Raw genomic sequence first — 18,743 nt, 5'->3', positions numbered from 1 at the left:
CTGGGTTCCCTGCGGCAGCCCCAGGGCAAACCACAGAGCAGCCCGGGCGCTCCCGGCTCCACCAGCCCCAGTTCTTGCGCCGTTTCCCGCAGCCCTGGAGGAAGCTCCTTTGTTTGCTCGGCTGCGAGTGATTTTCCTCCACTGGTTCCTGCTCGGGACTGCCCGAGGCTGCTTCCCCATGGGCTGGGGCGCTCCGTGCCTCAGTTTCCCTGCCTGTGAGCGGGCGCGGTGCCCTGAGGGAGGTCCCTCCACCCCCCGCCCCGTCGTGGGCCGGGCTGGGCCAGCACCGGGCGCTGCGCTGGGCTGAGGCCACTCCAGGAGCTGCCGCTTTGCGACCCGGAGGTGAGTTGGGACCCCCCTGCTCCCAGGGACCAGCCCGGGGCCACCCGCAGCCCCCACCCTGGGACCCCCAGCCCATGGGTTGTGTGGAGCTCCAGAGCGGGGTGAGCCTGGGCTGCCGTGGGGCTGTGCTGCTGCGCACCGCGCTCAGCGTGGGGTCCCGCACCCAGCATGGGGGGGTCTCTGTGGTGCTGGCGGGTGAGGCTGAGGGACCTGGGGGGCTCTGCCAGCCCCTATGGGGTCACCCCATCGCCCCGTTTGCCCCATCACGCCATCCTTTCCCCACCCCACTCGTGAACTTTCCCCAGGCGTGGGGCTGGGTTTGCAGGGTTTACAGCCCCGCATCGGGCTGTAAAGTGGGGCTGAAGGTCGCCCTTCAGAACGCAGCTGCTCTGGAAAATCCAGGTGAGGGACGGGGGGAGCTCGGGGGGAAGCGGCGCGGTCTCGGGTGGGAGCCCTTGGGTGCTGCCGCTCCCCCCACCCCAGCCTGTCCCCCCCCGTGCTGCCTTCCCCCTGCCAGGAAGGAGGGAGGAAGCGGAGGCTGAGTTTGTCCTGCCCCAAGAACAGGATCCAGGTGTCTGTATTTCCTGGCTGGGCCCCCGTTTCCCCCACAGGAGTGGTCCTGCCCCCCCGAGCCCCCATCCCCACTGGGTGCGCCGGGAAGGACCCAGGTTGGGTGCTCGGGTGCCTCGGCCCCAGGGTGCAAGGGGGAGCTGGGCACGGCGGGTCAGGGAGCAGCCGAGGTCCTGGCCGCGTCCCCTGGCCACGGGCCACATCCTGCCCAGCCCCGCGCTCAGCCGGCGCTTCCAGCCACGCTGGGCGTCCCCGGTGGGTCCGTGTCCCCTTCCGAGCCCCTAAGGAGCAGCCGGACCCTGGGGGTGCAGGGGCTGCTGGGGACCGGGGGGTGTTTTGGGGAAGGGGCTGCGTGTCGGTGGGTTGCAGCCCCCGCTCTGCTCTGTCCAGCCCCTCCGGAGCGATGGAGACCACGACTTCGCTGCTGGATGCCGCGGCCGCCGGGGACCTGGTGCTGCTGGACCCGCTGACCGAGGAGTCGCTGCTGCGGACGCTGCAGGAGCGATTCCAGCGCGGCGACATCTACGTGAGCGCCGGGCCGGGGGGAGCGGGACGCGGGGCCGGGCTGGGTGCCAGCTCCGTCCCGCTCGCCCGCAGACGTACATCGGGAACGTGCTGATCTCGGTGAACCCGTACCGCCCGCTGCCCATCTACACCCCCGACAAGGTGCAGGAGTATCGCGACTGCAACTTCTTCGCTGTCAAGCCCCACATGTGAGCAGAGGAACCCGCGCTCCCCACCGAGGGGGTGGGGGAGCCCACTGAGGGTGGCCTCACAGCCACACCGGGGGCTCTGGAACCCCCAAACCCTTTCGACCCCTCCTCGTCCGCAGCTACGCCATCGCCGATGACGCCTACCGCTCGCTGCGCGACCGCGACCGGGACCAGTGCATCCTCATCACCGGCGAGAGCGGGGCCGGCAAGACAGGTAGAGCCAGGGCTACCAGGCATTGGTGGGGCTGGTGAGCGGGGGGGACGCAGCCCCGGCACCCACGGTCCCCCGTGGTCCCCACGGCAGAGGCCAGCAAGCTGGTGATGTCCTACGTGGCGGCTGTGAGCAGCAAAGGGGAGGAGGTGGACAAGGTGAAGGAGCAGCTGCTGCAGTCCAACCCCGTGCTGGAGGGTGAGTGGCCGCGTCCGCACCCCGAGCCCGTCCCGGGGTTCGGCAAAACCCCCCTGGACCCCTTGTAACCGCATGCACCCTTCACAGCCTTTGGAAACGCCAAGACCATCCGCAACGACAACTCTTCACGATTCGTGAGTGAGCGGGGCGGTGGAGCTGCGGGAGCAGGGCCAGACCCCACCGGGGCCATATGGACCCGATGGGGCGGGGGGTGCAGTGGGGACAGGGACCCCCACCCTGATCCCAGCCCCGTCCCTCAGGGCAAGTACATGGACGTGGAATTCGACTTCAAGGGGGAGCCCCTGGGAGGGGTCATTAGCAACTGTGAGTAGGGATCACCCCCCTTGGGGGGGTCGCTGGGGGTGTCCCCTGCACGTCACGGTGCCGCTGAGCCCTGCCCGCAGACCTGCTGGAGAAATCCCGCATCGTCCGGCACGTCAAGGGCGAGAGGAACTTCCACATCTTCTACCAGCTCCTGGCCGGGGGTTCGGCGCAGCTGCTCCGTAGGTGCAGGACCCCGCGCGGGAGGTCGGGGGGACCGGGGGGCAGTGGCTGAGCCGCCTCCTGTCCCCCCCCAGAGCAGCTGAAGCTGCGCCAGGGCTGCCAGCACTACGGCTACCTGAACCGCGAGAGCTCGGCCCTGTCCGGCGTGGACGACGCCGCCAACTTCCACGCCATGCAGGTGGAGCTGGGGGGCTGTGACTCCCCCTCACACGCACCCCACAACACCCTGGGGTTGTCCCCGTGCCCCCAGCTGCCTGTGTCCGTCCCCAGGACGCCATGCGTGTCATCGGCTTCTCGCCGGCCGAGGTGACGGCGCTGCTGGAGGTGACGGCCGTGGTGCTCAAGCTGGGCAACGTGCAGCTGAGCAGCAGCTTCCAGGCCAGCGGGATGGAGTCCTGCAGCATCGCCGAGCCGCGGGGTACGGACCGGGGCGGGTGGGACCCCCGGACCCCCCTGGACGCCCCCCAGCACCACTGCCTCCCCGCAGAGCTGCAGGAGATCTGCGAGCTGATCGGGCTGGACGCCGGTGTGCTGGAGCGGGCGCTGTGCTCCCGCACGGTGAAGGCGCGGGACGAGACGGTGCTCACCGCCCTCAGCGTCCCCCAGGTGAGGGCTCTGGCTCCCGGCACGGGGGGGATGCCCGGGAGCCGGTACGAGCCACTCGCCCCTCTTTCCAGGGCTACTACGGCCGGGACGCGCTGGCCAAGAACATCTACAGCCGCCTCTTCGACTGGCTGGTGAACCGCATCAACACCAGCATCCAGGTGAGCGCCTGGGGTGACGGACACCGGCCCCCCCGTCCCGGAGGGGCCCGCACCCCGCGGGGGGGCCAGGACACAGCCCAGCGCCCGCTGTGTCCCCAGGTGAAGCCGGGCAAGCAGAGGAAGGTGATGGGCGTCCTGGACATCTACGGCTTCGAGATCTTCCAGGTGGGCGCAGGGCACGTGGGACATGGGGCAGGGCAGGGGGCTCGGGCGCCAACTGCCACGCGGGCCCCTTGTCTCGCAGGACAACGGCTTCGAGCAGTTCATCATCAACTACTGCAACGAGAAGCTGCAGCAGATCTTCATCCTGCTGACGCTGAAGGAGGAGCAGGAGGAATACGTCCGAGAGGTACCCGCAGCCCCCCCGGACCCCCTGGGACAGGGAAGTGCCGGAGACGGCTCCAGCACGTCCCTCCTCACCGTGCTCCCCACCGGGAGCACATTCAATGGCAGGAAGGCCGGGAGGGATTCGTGATCCCCGTCCCCGTGGCCGGACGTCCGGTTCCTGCCCCACATCAGCTGGGGGGGTCCTGGGGGGCAGGGTCTGTGCCCCACGTGTCTGTGGGTCTGTTTATCCACCCCCCGTCTGCTCTCAGGGCATCCAGTGGACACCAGTGGAGTTTTTCGACAACAGCATCATCTGTAACTTGATTGAGAACGTGAGTTCCCCCTGGTGGGGTCCCAGCTCCCCATATTGCACCCGGTGTGAGTTTTGGGGGAGCGGAGCCCGGAGCGGCTCCGGTTCCATGGGTGACAGCGTCCCTGGCGGCACAGAGCACCGGCGGGATCCTGGCCATGCTGGACGAGGAGTGCCTGCGGCCCGGCGCCGTCAACGAGGACACCTTCCTCGCCAAGCTCAACCAGCTCTTCGCCACCCACAAGCACTACGAGAGCAAGGAGACGCAGAGCGCCCGGCACATCATGGACACCACCCTGCCGCCGCGGTGCTTCCGCATCCACCACTACGCCGGCAAGGTCGGGCACCCCCCGGCGCCGACACCGGGGGCAACCGGGACCCCCGGGAGCTGCGGGGCTGGAGGTGCTGAGCCGTGACCCCGCTCTTAGGTCACCTACAACGTGACGGGCTTCATCGAGAAGAACAACGACCTGCTGTTCCGCGACCTGTCGCAGGCCATGTGGGCCGCCCGGCACACGCTGCTGCGCTCGCTCTTCCCCGAGGGGGACCCCCAAAAAGCGTCCCTCAAGCTGCCCCCCACCGCCGGCTACCAGTTCAAAGCCTCGGTGGCCACGCTGATGAAGAACCTCTACTCCAAGAACCCAAACTACATCAGGTATCGTCTCTTGGGGAGTCCCGGCCCCCACCCTGGCGCCAGCGGGACCCCCCGCCCACCGCCGCCCTCCCCAGGTGCATCAAGCCCAATGAGAGCAAAGCGGCGATGCTCTTCACGCCGGAGCTGGTGCTGGCGCAGGCGCGGTACCTGGGGCTGATGGAGAACGTGCGGGTGCGGCGGGCGGGCTACGCCTTCCGCCAGCTCTACGGCCCCTTCCTGAACCGCTACAAGATGCTCAGCGCCCAGACATGGCCCCGCTGGGCCGGCAGCGACAGGTACGGGGTCGAGACAGACACGGGGGTCCCCGCTCCGGAGGCTGCGGGTTCTGAGCCCCCTCGTGCCCCCCACGGCGTAGGGATGGGGTTGAGCGGGTGCTGGCGGAGCTGCCGATCCCCGCCGAGGAGCTGGCGTTCGGCCACACCAAGGTCTTCATCCGCTCGCCACGAACTGTGAGTCTGGGGTGGGGGGACCCTGTTTTGGGGCTGCGGGGGGGACTGGGAGCCCCGAGCCTGTCCTGGGGTCTCCTGGAGGCAGCTGCATGTCCCTGTCCCCACTCGGCACCCCGGCTGTCCCCGCTTGTCCCCAGCTTTTCGACCTGGAGCGGCAGCGGCAGGAGCGCGTGGCGCAGCTTGCCACCCTCATCCAGAAGACGTTTCGGGGCTGGCGGTGCCGGACCCAGTACCAGCTGATGCGCAAGAGCCAGATCCTCATCTCCGCCTGGTTCCGGGGCCACCGGGTGAGAAGGGGGGTCCCAGCCCACTCCTCCCTCCCCAGACAGGACCCCCCAGCTCACCCCACCTCTCCCCACCGCAGCAAAAGAACAAGTACGAGCAGATGAAGCGCTCGGCGCTGCTCATCCAGGCGTACGCGCGGGGCTGGAAGGTGAGGGCTGGACACGGCGGGGGCTCCGGGGGCGCCGCGGGTCCCGCGGTGGGACCAGACTCATCCCCTCTCCCCGTGTCCCGTCCTTCCCTCCCGCCTCTCTCGCTCCCTCTCGCTCTGTGTGTGTGTCGCTGTCTCCTCCCCGGGCTCCCACCAGTCCCGCCGGCTCCTCCGGGAGCTGAAACGCCAGCGCCGCCGTCACGCAGCCGCCGCCACCATCGCCGCGCACTGGAGAGGGTTCCAGGTAACGGGGCCGCGCGCCCCGCCTGCTGTCTGTCCTGCTGTCCGTCCGTCCGTCTGTCTGCCTGCCTGCCTGCCCACCCTGTCGGGCTGCAGCCGCTGTCCTCTCTACTGGGGGCAACTGGGACAGGAGGGAGGGATGTGTGTCCCATGGGGGGTGGCAGCGGGAGGGTGGTGAGGTCCTGTGTCCCCACTGTCCCCACCGTCCCCACCGCTGATCTCTCTCTGTCCCTGCAGGTCCGCAGGGCGTACAGGAGATATTTCCGCTCCGGGGCCAGCGCCTGCTTGGCCAACTTCATCTACCGGCGGCTGGTGAGCGGGGACAGGGGGGACACGGCACCTTCCCATCCCTGCGGCTGCACTGAGGACCCTCCCGACCCCCCCGCTGCGTTGTCACCCCCCAGGTGCAGAAGTTCCTGGTGGGGCTGGGGAGGAACCTGCCGCCGCTGGCGGTGCTGGACCGGACCTGGCCCCCCGCGCCGTACAAGTTCCTGGCCGACGCCAACCAGGAGCTGAGGAGCATCTTCTACCGCTGGAAGGTGGGAGCAGGGGGGCCCCCTCTGTGTCCCTCCATGCTGGGGGTCTGCGGTGACACCGACTCGCCCCCTCCCTTGCAGTGCAAGAAGTACCGGGAGCAGCTGCCGCCGCAGCGCCGGGCTCTGCTGCAGGCCAAGCTCTGCGCCAGCGAGCTCTTCAAGGACAAGAAGAGCCTCTACCCAAAAAGGTGCCAGGGCTGGGGGAGCACGGGGCTGTGCCAGGGCTGGGGGTGCATGTGGCAGTGCCAGGGCTGGGGACGCACGGGGCAGTGCCGGAGCTGGGGGGGGTGCACAGAGCAGTGCCGGAGCTGGGGGGGGTGCACAGAGCAGTGCCGGGGCTGGGGGGGGTGCACAGAGCAGTGCCGGGGCTGGGGGCGCATGGGGCAGTGCCGGAGCTGGGGGGGGTGCACAGAGCAGTGCCGGGGCTGGGGGCGCACGGGGCAGTGCTGGAGCTGGGGGCACACGGGGCTGTGCCAGGGCTGGGGGTGCATGTGGCAGTGCTGGGGCTGGGGGTGCACGGGGTGCTCACGTCCCCTGCCCCCAGCCTGCCGCAGCCCTTCCAGGGCGAGTACCTGGGGCTGACGCAGAACCCCAAGTACCAGAAGCTCAACGCGGTGGCCAAGGACAAGCTGGTGATGGCCGACACGGTGCAGAAGGTGAACAGAGCCAGCGGGAAGGTGAGTCCCCGTCCCCACAGCAGCGAGGGGGCACGGCGGGCAGCGCTGAGCCCCCCTTCACCTGCAGACGGTGCCGCGGCTGCTGCTGCTCACCAAGGAGCACCTGGTCCTGGCCGACCCCAAGGCTGCTCAGCCCAAGACCGTGCTCAGCCTGGGCGACATCCGCAGCGTCACCGTCACACGCTTCTCCGACGGCTTCCTGGCCCTGCACCTCAAGGAGGTACCTGGGGATGGAGGGAGGGAGGGATGGGGGTCCCGGGGGGTCCGTGGTGGGGCTGATCCCCCCAACTTTCCTCGCAGACCTCCACGGGGGGGGCCAAGGGCGACTTCTTGCTGGTCAGCAGCCACCTCATCGAGCTGGTCACCCGCCTGCACCAGACGCTGATGGACACCAAAGCGCAGGCGCTGCCGCTGCACATCACCGACCAGTACGGGCGGGGCTTACGAGGGCGGGGCTTACGAGGGCGGGGCTTACGAGGGCGGGGCTTACGAGGGCGGGGCTTACAAGGGCGGGGCTCCCAGGGTGGGGTGTGGTTCGGAAAGCCCTGATTGGCCCCTGAGAGGTGGTCCATGGCTGCCCCCCTCCTTCCCACACCATGGAAGAACCAGCTTGGTTCATGTACAGAAAGGAAGGAGTCGAAGCCTCGTACGCTGGTTTCAAGCCAACCACATCAAACCACTTATTCTTCTTCCTTATGAAGTGTTAGTAAACTCATTGCATAGCCTTGTCAGGACTAAATCATGTCAAACCACTTATTCTTGTTCCTTATGAGATGTTAGTAAACTCATTGCATAGCCTTGTCAGGGCTAAATCACAGGTGAAAACCCTGTACTTCTCACTCACAATTTGGATTTCAAGATGCCTCATCCCCTATCATAGAACTCCCCATGGAATTCCACGACCATGGCCTTAGCAATCTGCAGCTTAGTCCTTGACCTCCTGGCGCTTATGTTAATAGAAAAACTGTCTTCAAACACTGTTGATGAACAAGAAGTTGAACTAATCTGAACAACCCTACCAGTCTTTGTCTTACTCGCCCTCCCATCATTACAAATCCTGTACATAACAGACTAAATTGACAAGCCTGACCTAACCCTAAACGCTATCGACCATCAATGGTATTGAACCTACGAGTACACAGAGGGGTAAAGGAGGCAGCTCAGGGGGCAGGGGGTGGGGTGGCGCCCCCTCCCCACCCTCTGCCCTGTTTCCCCCCCAGGTTCTCCACCCGTTTCCAGAAGGGTGACGTGGCCGTCACCGTGGTGGAGTCACCCAAGGCGAGCAGCGACGGCCCCGTCTGCAAGAAGCGCGGCAGCCACAAGATGGAGGTGCTGGTGCACTGAGGGGACCCCCCCACCCCGCCGGGACCCCCCCCCATCCCGCCAGGTCCTGGCACTGCCTGGGAATTGCTGCAAACCCATTAAAACGCTCTGGTGTCGGTGCTGTCCCAGGGGGCGTTACAGGGGGATGCGGAGCCGCGGTGCTGGTGCAGGGAGGGGGCAGAGCCCGGAGCCCCCCCAACCCCGACCCCCCGCCTTCCCTGCGCCTGATTGCAGCCGGCTCGGCTGGGCGGCGATTGGAAAGGCCCCAAATTGCGGCCACTTTTCCCATTAAGTGGGAACGCAGCTCGCTCTGCTGCAGAGCAATTTCTGGGCGGCTGCGGGCGGCTGGCACGTGAGGCCCTCGGCACCCACCTGCCCGCAGTCCCCGTCCCCATCTCCCCCCATCCGTGGTCCCCATCGTCCCCTGTGCTCCCGGCTGTGCCCCCCCCATGCAGCTGTGCCCCTCCCGGGGCTGCCACCGCAGCTGCATTTGGGGACAGCAGCTGCATTTAGGGACAGCGGTTGCCCCCATAGCGGAGCAGGGGGACCGAGAGGACCCACCGCACGGCCCCGGTGCCACCGTACAGCCCAGGGCCCGTGGGACCCCCGCCAGTCCCGCAGCTCCCACCGCAGCCCCCCCACGCTGCCTTTTCTCTCCTGTGCTCATCAAGCTCTTGGAGAGCGTTGGGTTTATTTCTCTTTCTCCTGTCCCCACACGTCACCCGCGTCACCTCCGGGAGCTGACAACTCCCCGTCACGTCGGCATCAGCACCAGCTCCCAGGTGGGCCCTCGAGCATCCGCACGGGGCGGGGGGGGGGCACGTGTGGGCACGTGTGCCAGGGCGCTCGGGCAGCGCGTGCACGTGGGGGGGCACGTGCGTGTGCGCGTGCAGGGGGGCACTTGATGGCATGGACGTGCCCCGGTTCCGGGGGCTCCCCCGCTTGCCGACGTGGGCTGTCGCATCCCGGCGCCGAGGGGCGAAAGCCGTAAACAAGCCCATGGCAGCCCCGGGGCAGCGCGGCTCTTCGCAGCTGCATTGCACTTGGAACCACACAAGTAGGTGTTATTAATTAATTAGGCCGTCTCTGGCCAGGCTCCGATTTAATTAACGTCGCCGACACTGCAGATGCTGCCCTGGGCTGCGCTGCCTCGTGAGCCGCCGCTGCCGCGTCCTTCCCGCGGGGCCACCGCGGCCGCCTGTTGCTCAGGCTGAAGTTGGCGGCGCTCACTTGTTGGTCTGTGTGTTCCCCCTTCCCTCGCGTCCCTCCGGCTCCCCATGGCTTTTCCTCCCCGTCCTCCCCCTCTGCGCCCCTCGGTCCCCCAGCCGGGGTGAGGGCGCGGAGGCAGCTGGGATGGGGGAATCGGGATGCAGGATGCAACCTGTGCTCCCAGGAGGCTGAGTGGGGCTGGTGCGGGTGGTGCTGGGCCTGTCTGGGTCACAGGGGTGCGCGGCCACACCTGGGAATATTCCCCACCAAGCAAGCCAGGACCCCCAGAGTGGGGCTGGGGGCGATGGGGAGCATGTGCGCTACGGCGTGCGTGTGTGCGCACACGCGTGTGCGGCTGAATTGTTATGTATGTGTGTGGATGAACGCGTGTTTGTGTGCACATCGTGTGCGTGTGGTGGGCGTCCAGCTGCTCCCCATGGCGGTGAGACCCCCCGAAGCACAACCGCAGCACAACCGCCGGCGGCAGGGACAGGACCCTCCGGCCACGCGTGTGCCCACACGTGCCCACGGCCGCTTTGTGCCGGGCTGCGCGTGTCCCCCCGTGCCCGTGGCGTCGGGAGGGGCGGTGTGGGCACGGCGCCGCGTGCTGGCCCCCGCCCCGGCGCGGTGGGAGCTGGTGTGCCTGCGTGGGCGCGCTTGTGTCATGGTGTGACTCTACGTGTGGAACGGGTGCCTGTCGGTGACACGGTGCCTGCGTGGGCGTGCAGCTGCAGGGTGGGGGTACCACCCCCCCCGGCCCCCATTGGCAGCTCTCCTCTCACCCACCCACGCTGTGCCATGGGCAGAGCCCCTTATTTAACTCCGCACAGCAGCCGGCACCCCGGTACTTTGCCAACAGCCGAGCCCGCAGCGGTGTCACCCTGCAGCCACTGCCCGCCTTGCCGCAGCTCCTGCTCCACGGCCACCAGCAGTGGGGGACAACCGGGTGACATCTGAAGGCTCAGCAGGTCTGTGCCCCCACAGTGCCCGGCGCTGGGGGCTTCCCGGGGTTCCTGGGGGGCTGCTGGGCCGTGTGTCCTCACCCAGCTCGGGCTGCGAGAAGGGAGAAGTTGGTGAAGGTGCTGGAGAGGACACGGGCCGGGAGGAGAGAAGGGGTGAAGATGCTGCTTGAATTTGGGGAGGACTTGGGGGGGTTGGAAGCAAGTCTGGGGCTGGGATCTGGCCATCAGCAAGCGTGTGTGTGTCAGGGGACGCGTGTGTGTGTCAGGGGACACGTGTGTGTGCTAATGTCTGAGCCCCCGTTTGTCACCTCTGTGCACACGGGTTCCCGCGGTGGAGGGGGGTTTACTGCCCCCTTCCCACTCCCCGACGGCCCCGGGAAGCACCGCGGTTCCTGCAGCCGCAGCCACGGGTGGGGGTCCCGCCGGCCCGCCCGTCTCCCGTGTCGCTGCTTTCCCTCCCCACGCGGGGCCGGTCCCGGGCTGCCCCGCGGCGGGGGCGCTGGCTCGGGGCGGCCCCGGGACCCGCCGTTCCGCCGCTGACCGCCGCCCCCAGGCCCCCCCGGAGGATGAGGAGCCGCCCGGTGCTGGCGGCGCTGCTCGTCCTGGCGCTGCCGCTCGCCCTCGCCCGCCGCCCCCCCGCCCCGCCGGGGCCGGCCGCTCCCGCACAGGTAGGGCTGTCGGGGGGCAGAGGCAGGACCCCCCGGGACCCTCCGGGACCACGATCCCGCTCACCCGCTTCGCTTCCCGCAGGGGATGCCCGTCCCGGAGCCGCTGCCCTGGAGATTCCCCGGGGCCGCCTACGCCGCCCTCCTGCAGCTGCTGCGGGGGGAGAACGCCGGTGAGGGCCGGGGGGACCGGGAGGCAAGGGCGGGGGGCGCTGCGTAGGGTCACTCGGGCCGTCCGGTCCCTGCCCGGTCCGGTCCCTGCCGCGCCGGTGTCGCTCACCCACTTCGGTCTCTTCCAGGTCCCTCCGCGCCCGCGGCTCCGCAGAAGCGTAAGTCCCGCCCGGTGCCGGTCCCGGTGCCGGTGCCGCGGCCGGGCCCCGCGGCGCTGACGGCCGGTCTCTCCGCAGGGGACATGCACGATTTCTTCGTGGGGCTCATGGGGAAGAGGGCGGCGGAGCCCGGGCGGCCGGCAGGGCGGGGCAGCGGCGGCACGTCCCCCCGGTGCTCCCCGGGGCCCCCCGCGGCCGGCGGGGCGCCGCTGCGGGCGGTGTGAAGGGGCTCGGTCCGTGCCCTGTGCCCCCGGGACGAGGCACCGGCACCGGGAACTGCGCTGCCCACGGAGCGCGGAGCCGTCGTGGGACCCGCCGGGGCTGGAGCCGCAGCACCGCGCTCGCAGCTGTACCGGGCCGGTGTCTGCACCCGCACCGGGAGATGTGCCTGTCCGTACACCGGGTGCATCCACCCGGCCCCGTGTACACCCCCCGGTTCTGTACATCTACACCTCTATACACCCACCCGGGACACCGGACCGCCTCTGTGTCTTGGCTGCGCCGCGCTGGGACCCGGGACAGCTCCCGGGAACGGGCCCACGGGGGGAACGGGGGAGCGGGGCCGGGCCGGGCTGCTCTTGAGCTACAGCGACCCGCCCCACTCGTGTCCCCCGGGAATGACGCGGTGTCCATGTCTCTGCCCGTGTCTCTCTCCGTGTCCCCGTCCGTGTCTCCGTGCCCGTGTCCGTGCCCCACTCGTCGTGTCCGTGTCTCCGTGTCCGTGTCCTCGTCCGTGTCCATGTCACTGTTCGTGTTCCTCCCCGTGTCCATGTCTGTGTCCCCGCCCGTGCCCGTGTCCGTGTCCCCACCTGTGCCCCCGTGCCTGTGTCCATGTCCCCGTGCCCGTGTGCCCACCCGTGTCCCCTTGTCCATGTCTCCGTGCCCGTGTCCATGTCCTCGTGTCCATGTCCCTCCCTGTGTCCGTGTCCCCGTGTCCGTGTCCCCGTGTCTGTGTCCCCGCCCGTACCCGTGTCCCCGTGTCCCCGCCTGTGCCCCCGTGTCCGTGTCCCCATGCCAGTGTCCGTGCACCCGTGTTCGCGTCCCCGCCCGTGTCCATGTCCCCGTGCCCGTGTTCCCACCCGTGTCCCCTTGTCCGCGTCCCCTTGTCCGCGTCCCCGTGTCCGTGTCCCCGCCCGCGCCCCCGCCGCGTTCCTCCGGGCCGCGGGGCGGCGCTGTGTCCCCGCGTTGGCGGGCGGGCGGAAGGCGGCTCCGGCGGCGCCGGGGCGGACGGAGGGCGGGTCGGCGCCTTTGTGTGAGCCGAGCCGGGATGGTGCGGGGCGCCGGGCGGGTAAGCAGCGCCGCCGGCCCCGGGCTGCCCCGCTCCGAGCCCCGGGGGCTCCGCGCCGCCCTCCCGCCGTGGGCTTCCCGGGGCTCCCGCCGGGGGCTCTTCCTGCCCCCCGCGCTCTTCTCGCCGCGGCCCCGGGCCCCTCGTTGCCCCGCGTGGGTCTCCCCGTTCCCCGCGTGGCTCCTCCGCTCCCCGGGGGTTCCCGCCGCGCTCCCCCGCGCTGCTCCCGCTTCTCCCGAGGCGGCTTCGGGGGTCCCTGCCCGTCCCCCCGGCGCCGTCCGGGGCCTTTTCCTGCCCCCCGCTCCCTCCTCGGTCCCTTTCCCCTCCTGTCCCCCCCCGCAGGGCGCCCAGCGCTGCTGGAGCTGCCCCTCCAGAGCCCCTCTGCTCATCCTCATCCTCATCATCCTCGGGCAGGGCCCCCCCCGCCACCCCTCGGTGTCCTGGGGGGACCGTCCCAGCTCCTCAGTGCCCCGTCCCCTCCTGCGAAGCCTGCGCTGGTTCCTGGGGTCGTTGTGCTCTGTCCCGGGGAGGGGGGAAAGGCATTTTTAGGGCCAGAGCTCCTGGGGTAAGTTCGTGGGGTCCCCGGGTGGCCTGAGAGCGGGACAGGGTGACAGGGGCAGCGGGACAGGGTGACAGGGGCAGCGGGGCAGGGTGACAAGGGCAGCGGGACAGGGTGACAGGGGCAGCGGGACAGGGTGACAGGGGCAGCGGGACAGGGTGACAAGGGCAGCGGGACAGGGTGACAAGGGCAGCGGGACAGGGTGACAGGGGCAGCGGGGCAGGGTAACAAGGGCAGTGGGGCAGGGTGACAAGGGCAGTGGGACAGGGTGACAAGGGCAGCGGGACAGGGTGACAGGGGCAGCGGGGCAGGGTGACAGGGGCAGCGGGACAGGGTGACAAGGGCAGCGGGGCAGGGTGACAGGGGCAGCGGGACAGGGTGACAAGGGCAGCGGGACAGGGTGACAGGGGCAGCGGGACGGGCGGGAAGGCCGAGCTCAGGTGGGAATTGCCGGTGCTGGGAATACAAACCGGCCGGCTCCGGGGGCTCCGAACGACGCTGCGGGTGCCGGGGAGGCAGCGGAGCTGCCGAGAACCCGCGGTGAGATCCCACCTGCAAACCGGGAGGGCACGGGAGCGACCCGAAGCGAAGGCACCGAGCGGCGGTGGCTGCGGGAGACCCGGAGGCGAAGCGACCAGCGTGTGGAGCCCAAATTGCACCCTCTGGGCAGGAGCAATAGATCTGGCTCGGGGATGGGGGGACGGCTGCGCACCAGGCGCCGGTTGGGGCTCATTTTCGGAGCTGAGCGCGGCTGCACGGCAGAGGGACCTCTGGCCGTGCCCAGATAGAGGCGGCGACTTCAGGCTGTCGCTGGCAGAGCAAACACCTCTTTATTTTGTCTGTTTGCACCCTTGTGCATCTTTCTCTTTGCTTCCCAAAGAGTCAGCCTGTGAAGTTACACCGTTTAGTTTTAGTCAACCTCCATCTAAGCAGCTTATGCAGCTGTTGCTCATCAGGAAGGTGGAAGATGTGAGGTATGACCAGAACGGCGTCTCTTTGGTTGTCAAGGTATTAAACGCTTTGGCTTTTTCCTCTCTCTAGAGCCCCTTGCCCTGCCAGTTTCTGGATGCCGAGCGCCTCCTGCTCCCGCAGCTGATGAATGCGTGAAGAAGCAGCTGGCCAGGAAAGGGACACTTAAGCAGCTGCTAAGATGGGCATGAGGATCAAGTTGCACAGCACCAACCACCCCAACAACCTGCTGAAGGAGCTCAACAAGTGCCGGCTCTCCGAGACCATGTGCGACGTCACCATCCTGGTGGGCACCCGCTCGTTCGCCGCGCACAAGGCCGTCCTGGCCTGCGCCGCCGGCTACTTCCAGAACCTCTTTCTGAACACGGGGCTGGACGCCGCTCGGACCTACGTGGTGGATTTCATCACGCCGGCCAACTTCGAGAAGATCCTCAGCTTCGTGTACACCTCGGAGCTCTTCACCGACCTCATCAACGTGGGCGTCATTTACGAGGTGGCCGAGCGGCTGGGCATGGAGGACCTGCTGAAGGCTTGTCACTCCACCTTCCCCGACCTGGAGAGCTCGGCCATCACCAAGCAACCCTCGCTGGCCGTGGGCGAGGGCCGCTCGGGCCCTCTGAGCAGCACCTCCTCGGACCAGAGCCACTCGCTGGGCGAAATCCGGGGCGCCGCGGAGCATTTTGGCCCCGAACGGAATTACATCTTGCACGGGGAGGCGGCTGGTGGCTACAAGGAGGATGACAGGAACGCGGCGATCGAAGCCAGCCAGGCTCTGCCTCTGCTGCATTCCCAGCAGCCTCCCAAGGCGGAGCAGGAGCCGGATCAGGGGCAGTTTGCTCCTGCGGCGAGCGCGGCCGCCCAGCCCAGCCTGGGTGGGGTGAACATGGTTGTTCCGAACACCACAAGCTCCTGCCAGCAGTATAAGGTCCAGAGCAACGGTGACTACGGCAAGGGCGGCTTCTTTACCGCTGACCCTTCCCTGGACGTCTCCACGGGGAGCAACTCCTGTCCCAGCAACAGCGACCACTCCAAAGATCAAGCGTTTGGGCAGATGGACGAGCTCCAACTGGAGGATTTGGGTGACGACGAACTGCATTTCGAAGACGCCAGCGAGGAGCTGGGCCCGTCGGAAGAGGTCATTGAGCTGAGCGACGACAGCGAAGAGGAGCTGGCCTTTGAGAACGACAGCCGGGACAGCAAGGCCATGCCCTGCCAGGTGTGCAAGAAGGTCCTGGAGCCCAACATCCAGCTGATCCGCCAGCACGCCAGGGATCACGTCGATCTCCTCACCGGCAACTGCAAGGTCTGCGAAACCCACTTCCAGGACCGCAACTCCAGGGTCACCCACGTCTTGTCCCACATCGGCATCTTCCTCTTCTCCTGCGACATGTGCGAGACCAAGTTCTTCACACAGTGGCAGCTGACGCTGCACCGCCGGGAAGGGGTGTTTGACAACAACGTCATCGTCCACCCCAGCGACCTGTTGCCGGGGAAGGCCGCGGCGTTCGGGGGCGCGCCGGGCGCGGAGCTGGCGTGCGCCGCCTGCGGGAAGCCTTTGGCCAAGGATTTCCACACCGTCCGCAGCCACATCCTGGACCACGTGAACTTGAAAAGCCAGATGTGCGGCGTGTGCGACCAGAGGCACCTCAGCCTGTGCAGCCTGATGTGGCACACGCTGTCCCACCTGGGCATCGCCGTCTTCTCCTGCTCCGTGTGCGCCAACAGCTTCGTGGACCGGCACCTCCTGGAGAAGCACTTGGCCGTCCACCAGAACGTGGAGGAGGCTCTTTTCCGCTGCCACTTCTGCGGCCAGAGCTTCAAGCTGGAGGCGGCGTATCGGTACCACGTCAGCCAGCACAAGTGCGGCGGCGGCCTGGAGATCCGCCCCGGTTTCGGCGAGCGGCTCCAGCCGCCGGGCCTGCAGAGGAGGCGGCTGCCGGACGAGTTCCTGAGCGAAGATTTGGCGCTGCCCAGCCAGCCGGGCAACAGCAAGTACAGCTGCAAGGTGTGCGGGAAGAGGTTCGCCCACACCAGCGAGTTCAACTACCACCGGCGCATCCACACCGGGGAGAAGCCGTACCAGTGCAAGGTGTGCCACAAGTTCTTCCGCGGCCGCTCCACCATCAAGTGCCACCTGCGGACGCACTCGGGGGCCCTCATGTACCGCTGCACGGTGTGCGGGCACTACAGCTCCACGCTCAACCTGATGAGCAAGCACATCGGCGTGCACAAGGGCAGCCTCCCCCCGGACTTCACCATCGAGCAGACTTTCATGTACATCATCCATTCCAAAGACGCGGAGAAAACCGCGGACAGCTGATGGGGCCGGCAAAGGAGCAAACGCTCATTACGGAAGCTGTGGAAAAAGTGTCATTTATTTTATTTAACGCTCAGGCGTCATGGATGGAATCCTCTTCTGTTCGGTTTATTTTTTCGGCCTTGCCAGGGCTTATTTGAGATTGGTGGCGTTGTACAAATTAACAGCACGTAAGCTACATCACTGTTTCAAGGAGTCTGTCGTGTTTACTTACCTCCGGTCCTGTTAGAGGCCATCGAGTTATGTGTTTTTAGCATTTCTCACTAGGTTTTGAATCTAGATGATCTATATTTTTTGTAACCTTTTAGCCCATTCGACTAGGCTAACCCTCAGTTTGAGCTTGGCCACAAACTGATGCTGCTAAGATTTTCCACACCTGACCTCAGCGGAGAGGGACAGAGCCAGAGCAGGATGGTGCTGGACTCAGAGAGAAGGATCGAAAGGAAGAGGAAAATGGAAAGAAACAAAAACAAACGACTTGTTCTGGGCATCACTGGGGTTCTGCTGCTATTGCGAGGAGATGAGCAAAGTGTCGCAGCGGCGCTCGGGAGCGAGAAGCAGCGTGAGTGTGTGGGACCGGGGAGGGTCGGAGGGTGGTTGTGGCCGCAGGGGCAGCTCTGGCATCACCACGGCTCCGCCAGCGGCTCCGGGAGCTCTGCCCGGTGCCCGGGAGGAGCCGAAGAGCCGGGGCAGCGCGTCCCGCGGCCACAGGAAGCGGCACCGCTGCGGATCCGGAGCGGCGAAGCTGTTGCCTTAACTCCCGGGAAGGTCCCTTTGCCAGGACTCTGCTCTCAGCCCGAGGGGTTCGCCGCGGCAAACTGTGGGCGCGCTCGTCCCTCGCCGAATTGCGCCGCGGCTTCGGCGGCCGCTCCGGGGGCTCGGCCCCGTGTTTACCGCAGGAAGGGTGCGGATCGGCTCCTTCCCGTGTTGTCCTGCTGCGGGGCAGAGGTGGAGCCCAACAAACATTTCCGACGCCGCAGCACGAGTTCTGACTGCCCTTAGGTAACTCGTTCTACCTCACAAACAGGAAGCGCTCGGGGCTCTCGAGCCGCGGTCGTAGTGAACGGGCTCCGGCGCTTCTGTCAAGATAAGCTGTTACAAAACAAAACTAGTGATTTGCAAACCCCGTCAGCTCATCCCGCTTTCCCGTCGCGGCGCAGGGACGAGCAGCGGCACGGGCCGGAGGGACGGGAATGCCCGGGGGCCGCTCTCCCCGCTCCGCTGTGGCCTTGGGCAAGTCACTTCACCCCTTTGCCTCAGTTTCCTCATCTGTAAAATGAGGGTGGTGACACTTGTGGTACGTACCTACCTCCTGGGAGCGCGGCGGAGCGGGATGCAAAGCGCCTGGCGAGTGCTGATGTTGGGCATCCCCGGGAAGCGCCAGCTCCATCCTTTGCTGTTCCGGAGCAGTTCCCCGACGTGGCAGTGTTATTTTCCTCCCGTTTCCCCCCAGTCCCTGTATTATCGGGCAGGTTTGGGGCCGGCCACCGGCGCCCCGGGGGTTGTGACACCGCGCTTGGCCCCATTTCAGTGCCTGGAGCCTGACGTCTGCCACCGGGGCTCCGGTTTGCAAACCTGTGACCGAGCAGTGTTAGCTCAGTGTTGGTAAGTTCATCATAATAATAATAATGAGTATTTTGAGCCCGCGCGGCGCAACGTGGGAACCGAGGTGGCGGCTCCTCGTGGTGTTACGGGGTTTGGCCACAACCTGCCCGGCGCTGGATGAAGGACGAGGGGGCAGCCGAGGCTTTGGAAACCGCGTCCTTAGAGCCTCGGGACCCTCCTCGAGCGTCCCGAAAGCTCCGACGAGCTCTGGGACGGGGCGGGCGCCGCCGCGCGCGTGGAGCTAAAGCTGTGAAGCAACAGCCTTTTGTGCACATGAACCAAAAAAGAGAAGCTTTTCCACTGAAACCCCAAGCGATCCCACCCTCCCGACGCCCGCTCCGTGTTCTGGTTGGTTTGGGGGCCAGGGGGATGCGCTCGGGCGTTGCAGCGTCTTGGATTCTTTCCTGTGTTGTCAAGAATCGAGACCCCGACACAAAATCCCCCCGAAAGTCATTTGAGCTTGAGCTTATTCCCATTCCTCCAGCAAAGCTCAGTTTGATTCCCCCTTTCTCAAAGGATCCAGGTCTCTTATCAGAGTAATTAAGCAGAAGAAAGAAACAGAGTTGAATTGCTGTCTAACCTTTTTGTTAA

At 67.0% G+C, this 18,743-nt stretch overlaps 3 protein-coding genes across 4 annotated transcripts; all 3 read left to right on the top strand.

The window, feature by feature from the left end:
* Window positions 1-215: 215 nt before the first annotated feature.
* On the top strand, window positions 216-8,354 carry MYO1A (myosin IA). Of its 2 annotated transcripts, XM_082073727.1 has the most exons (29): window positions 216-342; window positions 1,303-1,438; window positions 1,510-1,625; window positions 1,745-1,839; window positions 1,930-2,034; window positions 2,122-2,168; window positions 2,295-2,358; window positions 2,439-2,537; window positions 2,613-2,716; window positions 2,809-2,956; window positions 3,026-3,144; window positions 3,216-3,302; window positions 3,402-3,467; window positions 3,547-3,651; window positions 3,899-3,961; window positions 4,077-4,277; window positions 4,368-4,594; window positions 4,669-4,869; window positions 4,950-5,043; window positions 5,181-5,330; window positions 5,408-5,476; window positions 5,634-5,720; window positions 5,954-6,028; window positions 6,121-6,255; window positions 6,334-6,440; window positions 6,797-6,929; window positions 6,997-7,149; window positions 7,230-7,357; window positions 8,150-8,354. In XM_082073727.1, exons 2-29 carry the CDS (start codon window positions 1,316-1,318, stop codon window positions 8,271-8,273), a joined length of 3,225 nt encoding a protein of 1,074 aa, XP_081929853.1. In that variant the 5' UTR covers window positions 216-342; window positions 1,303-1,315; the 3' UTR covers window positions 8,274-8,354. The 2 variants fall into 2 exon arrangements, with proteins under 2 accessions (XP_081929853.1, XP_081929854.1); XM_082073728.1 differs by lacking the exon at window positions 5,634-5,720.
* Window positions 8,355-10,254: 1,900 nt separating this feature from the next.
* TAC3 (tachykinin precursor 3) lies at window positions 10,255-11,781 on the top strand. Its single transcript, XM_082073735.1, has 5 exons — window positions 10,255-10,429; window positions 10,977-11,091; window positions 11,174-11,261; window positions 11,388-11,417; window positions 11,496-11,781. The coding sequence occupies exons 2-5, from the start codon at window positions 10,990-10,992 to the stop codon at window positions 11,639-11,641; spliced, it is 366 nt and encodes a 121-aa protein (XP_081929861.1). The 5' UTR covers window positions 10,255-10,429; window positions 10,977-10,989; the 3' UTR covers window positions 11,642-11,781.
* An 833-nt stretch (window positions 11,782-12,614) lies between these two features.
* ZBTB39 (zinc finger and BTB domain containing 39) lies at window positions 12,615-16,735 on the top strand. The gene is made up of 2 exons (XM_082073575.1): window positions 12,615-12,705; window positions 14,303-16,735. The coding sequence occupies exon 2, from the start codon at window positions 14,412-14,414 to the stop codon at window positions 16,548-16,550; it is 2,139 nt and encodes a 712-aa protein (XP_081929701.1). The 5' UTR covers window positions 12,615-12,705; window positions 14,303-14,411; the 3' UTR covers window positions 16,551-16,735.
* The last annotated feature ends 2,008 nt before the right edge of the window (window positions 16,736-18,743 follow it).

This window comes from Streptopelia decaocto, assembly GCF_964273445.1.
Source record: "Streptopelia decaocto genome assembly, chromosome: 27".
In the NCBI taxonomy this organism is placed as follows: domain Eukaryota; kingdom Metazoa; phylum Chordata; class Aves; order Columbiformes; family Columbidae; genus Streptopelia; species Streptopelia decaocto.
This window is presented reverse-complemented; position numbering and strand designations above follow the sequence as displayed.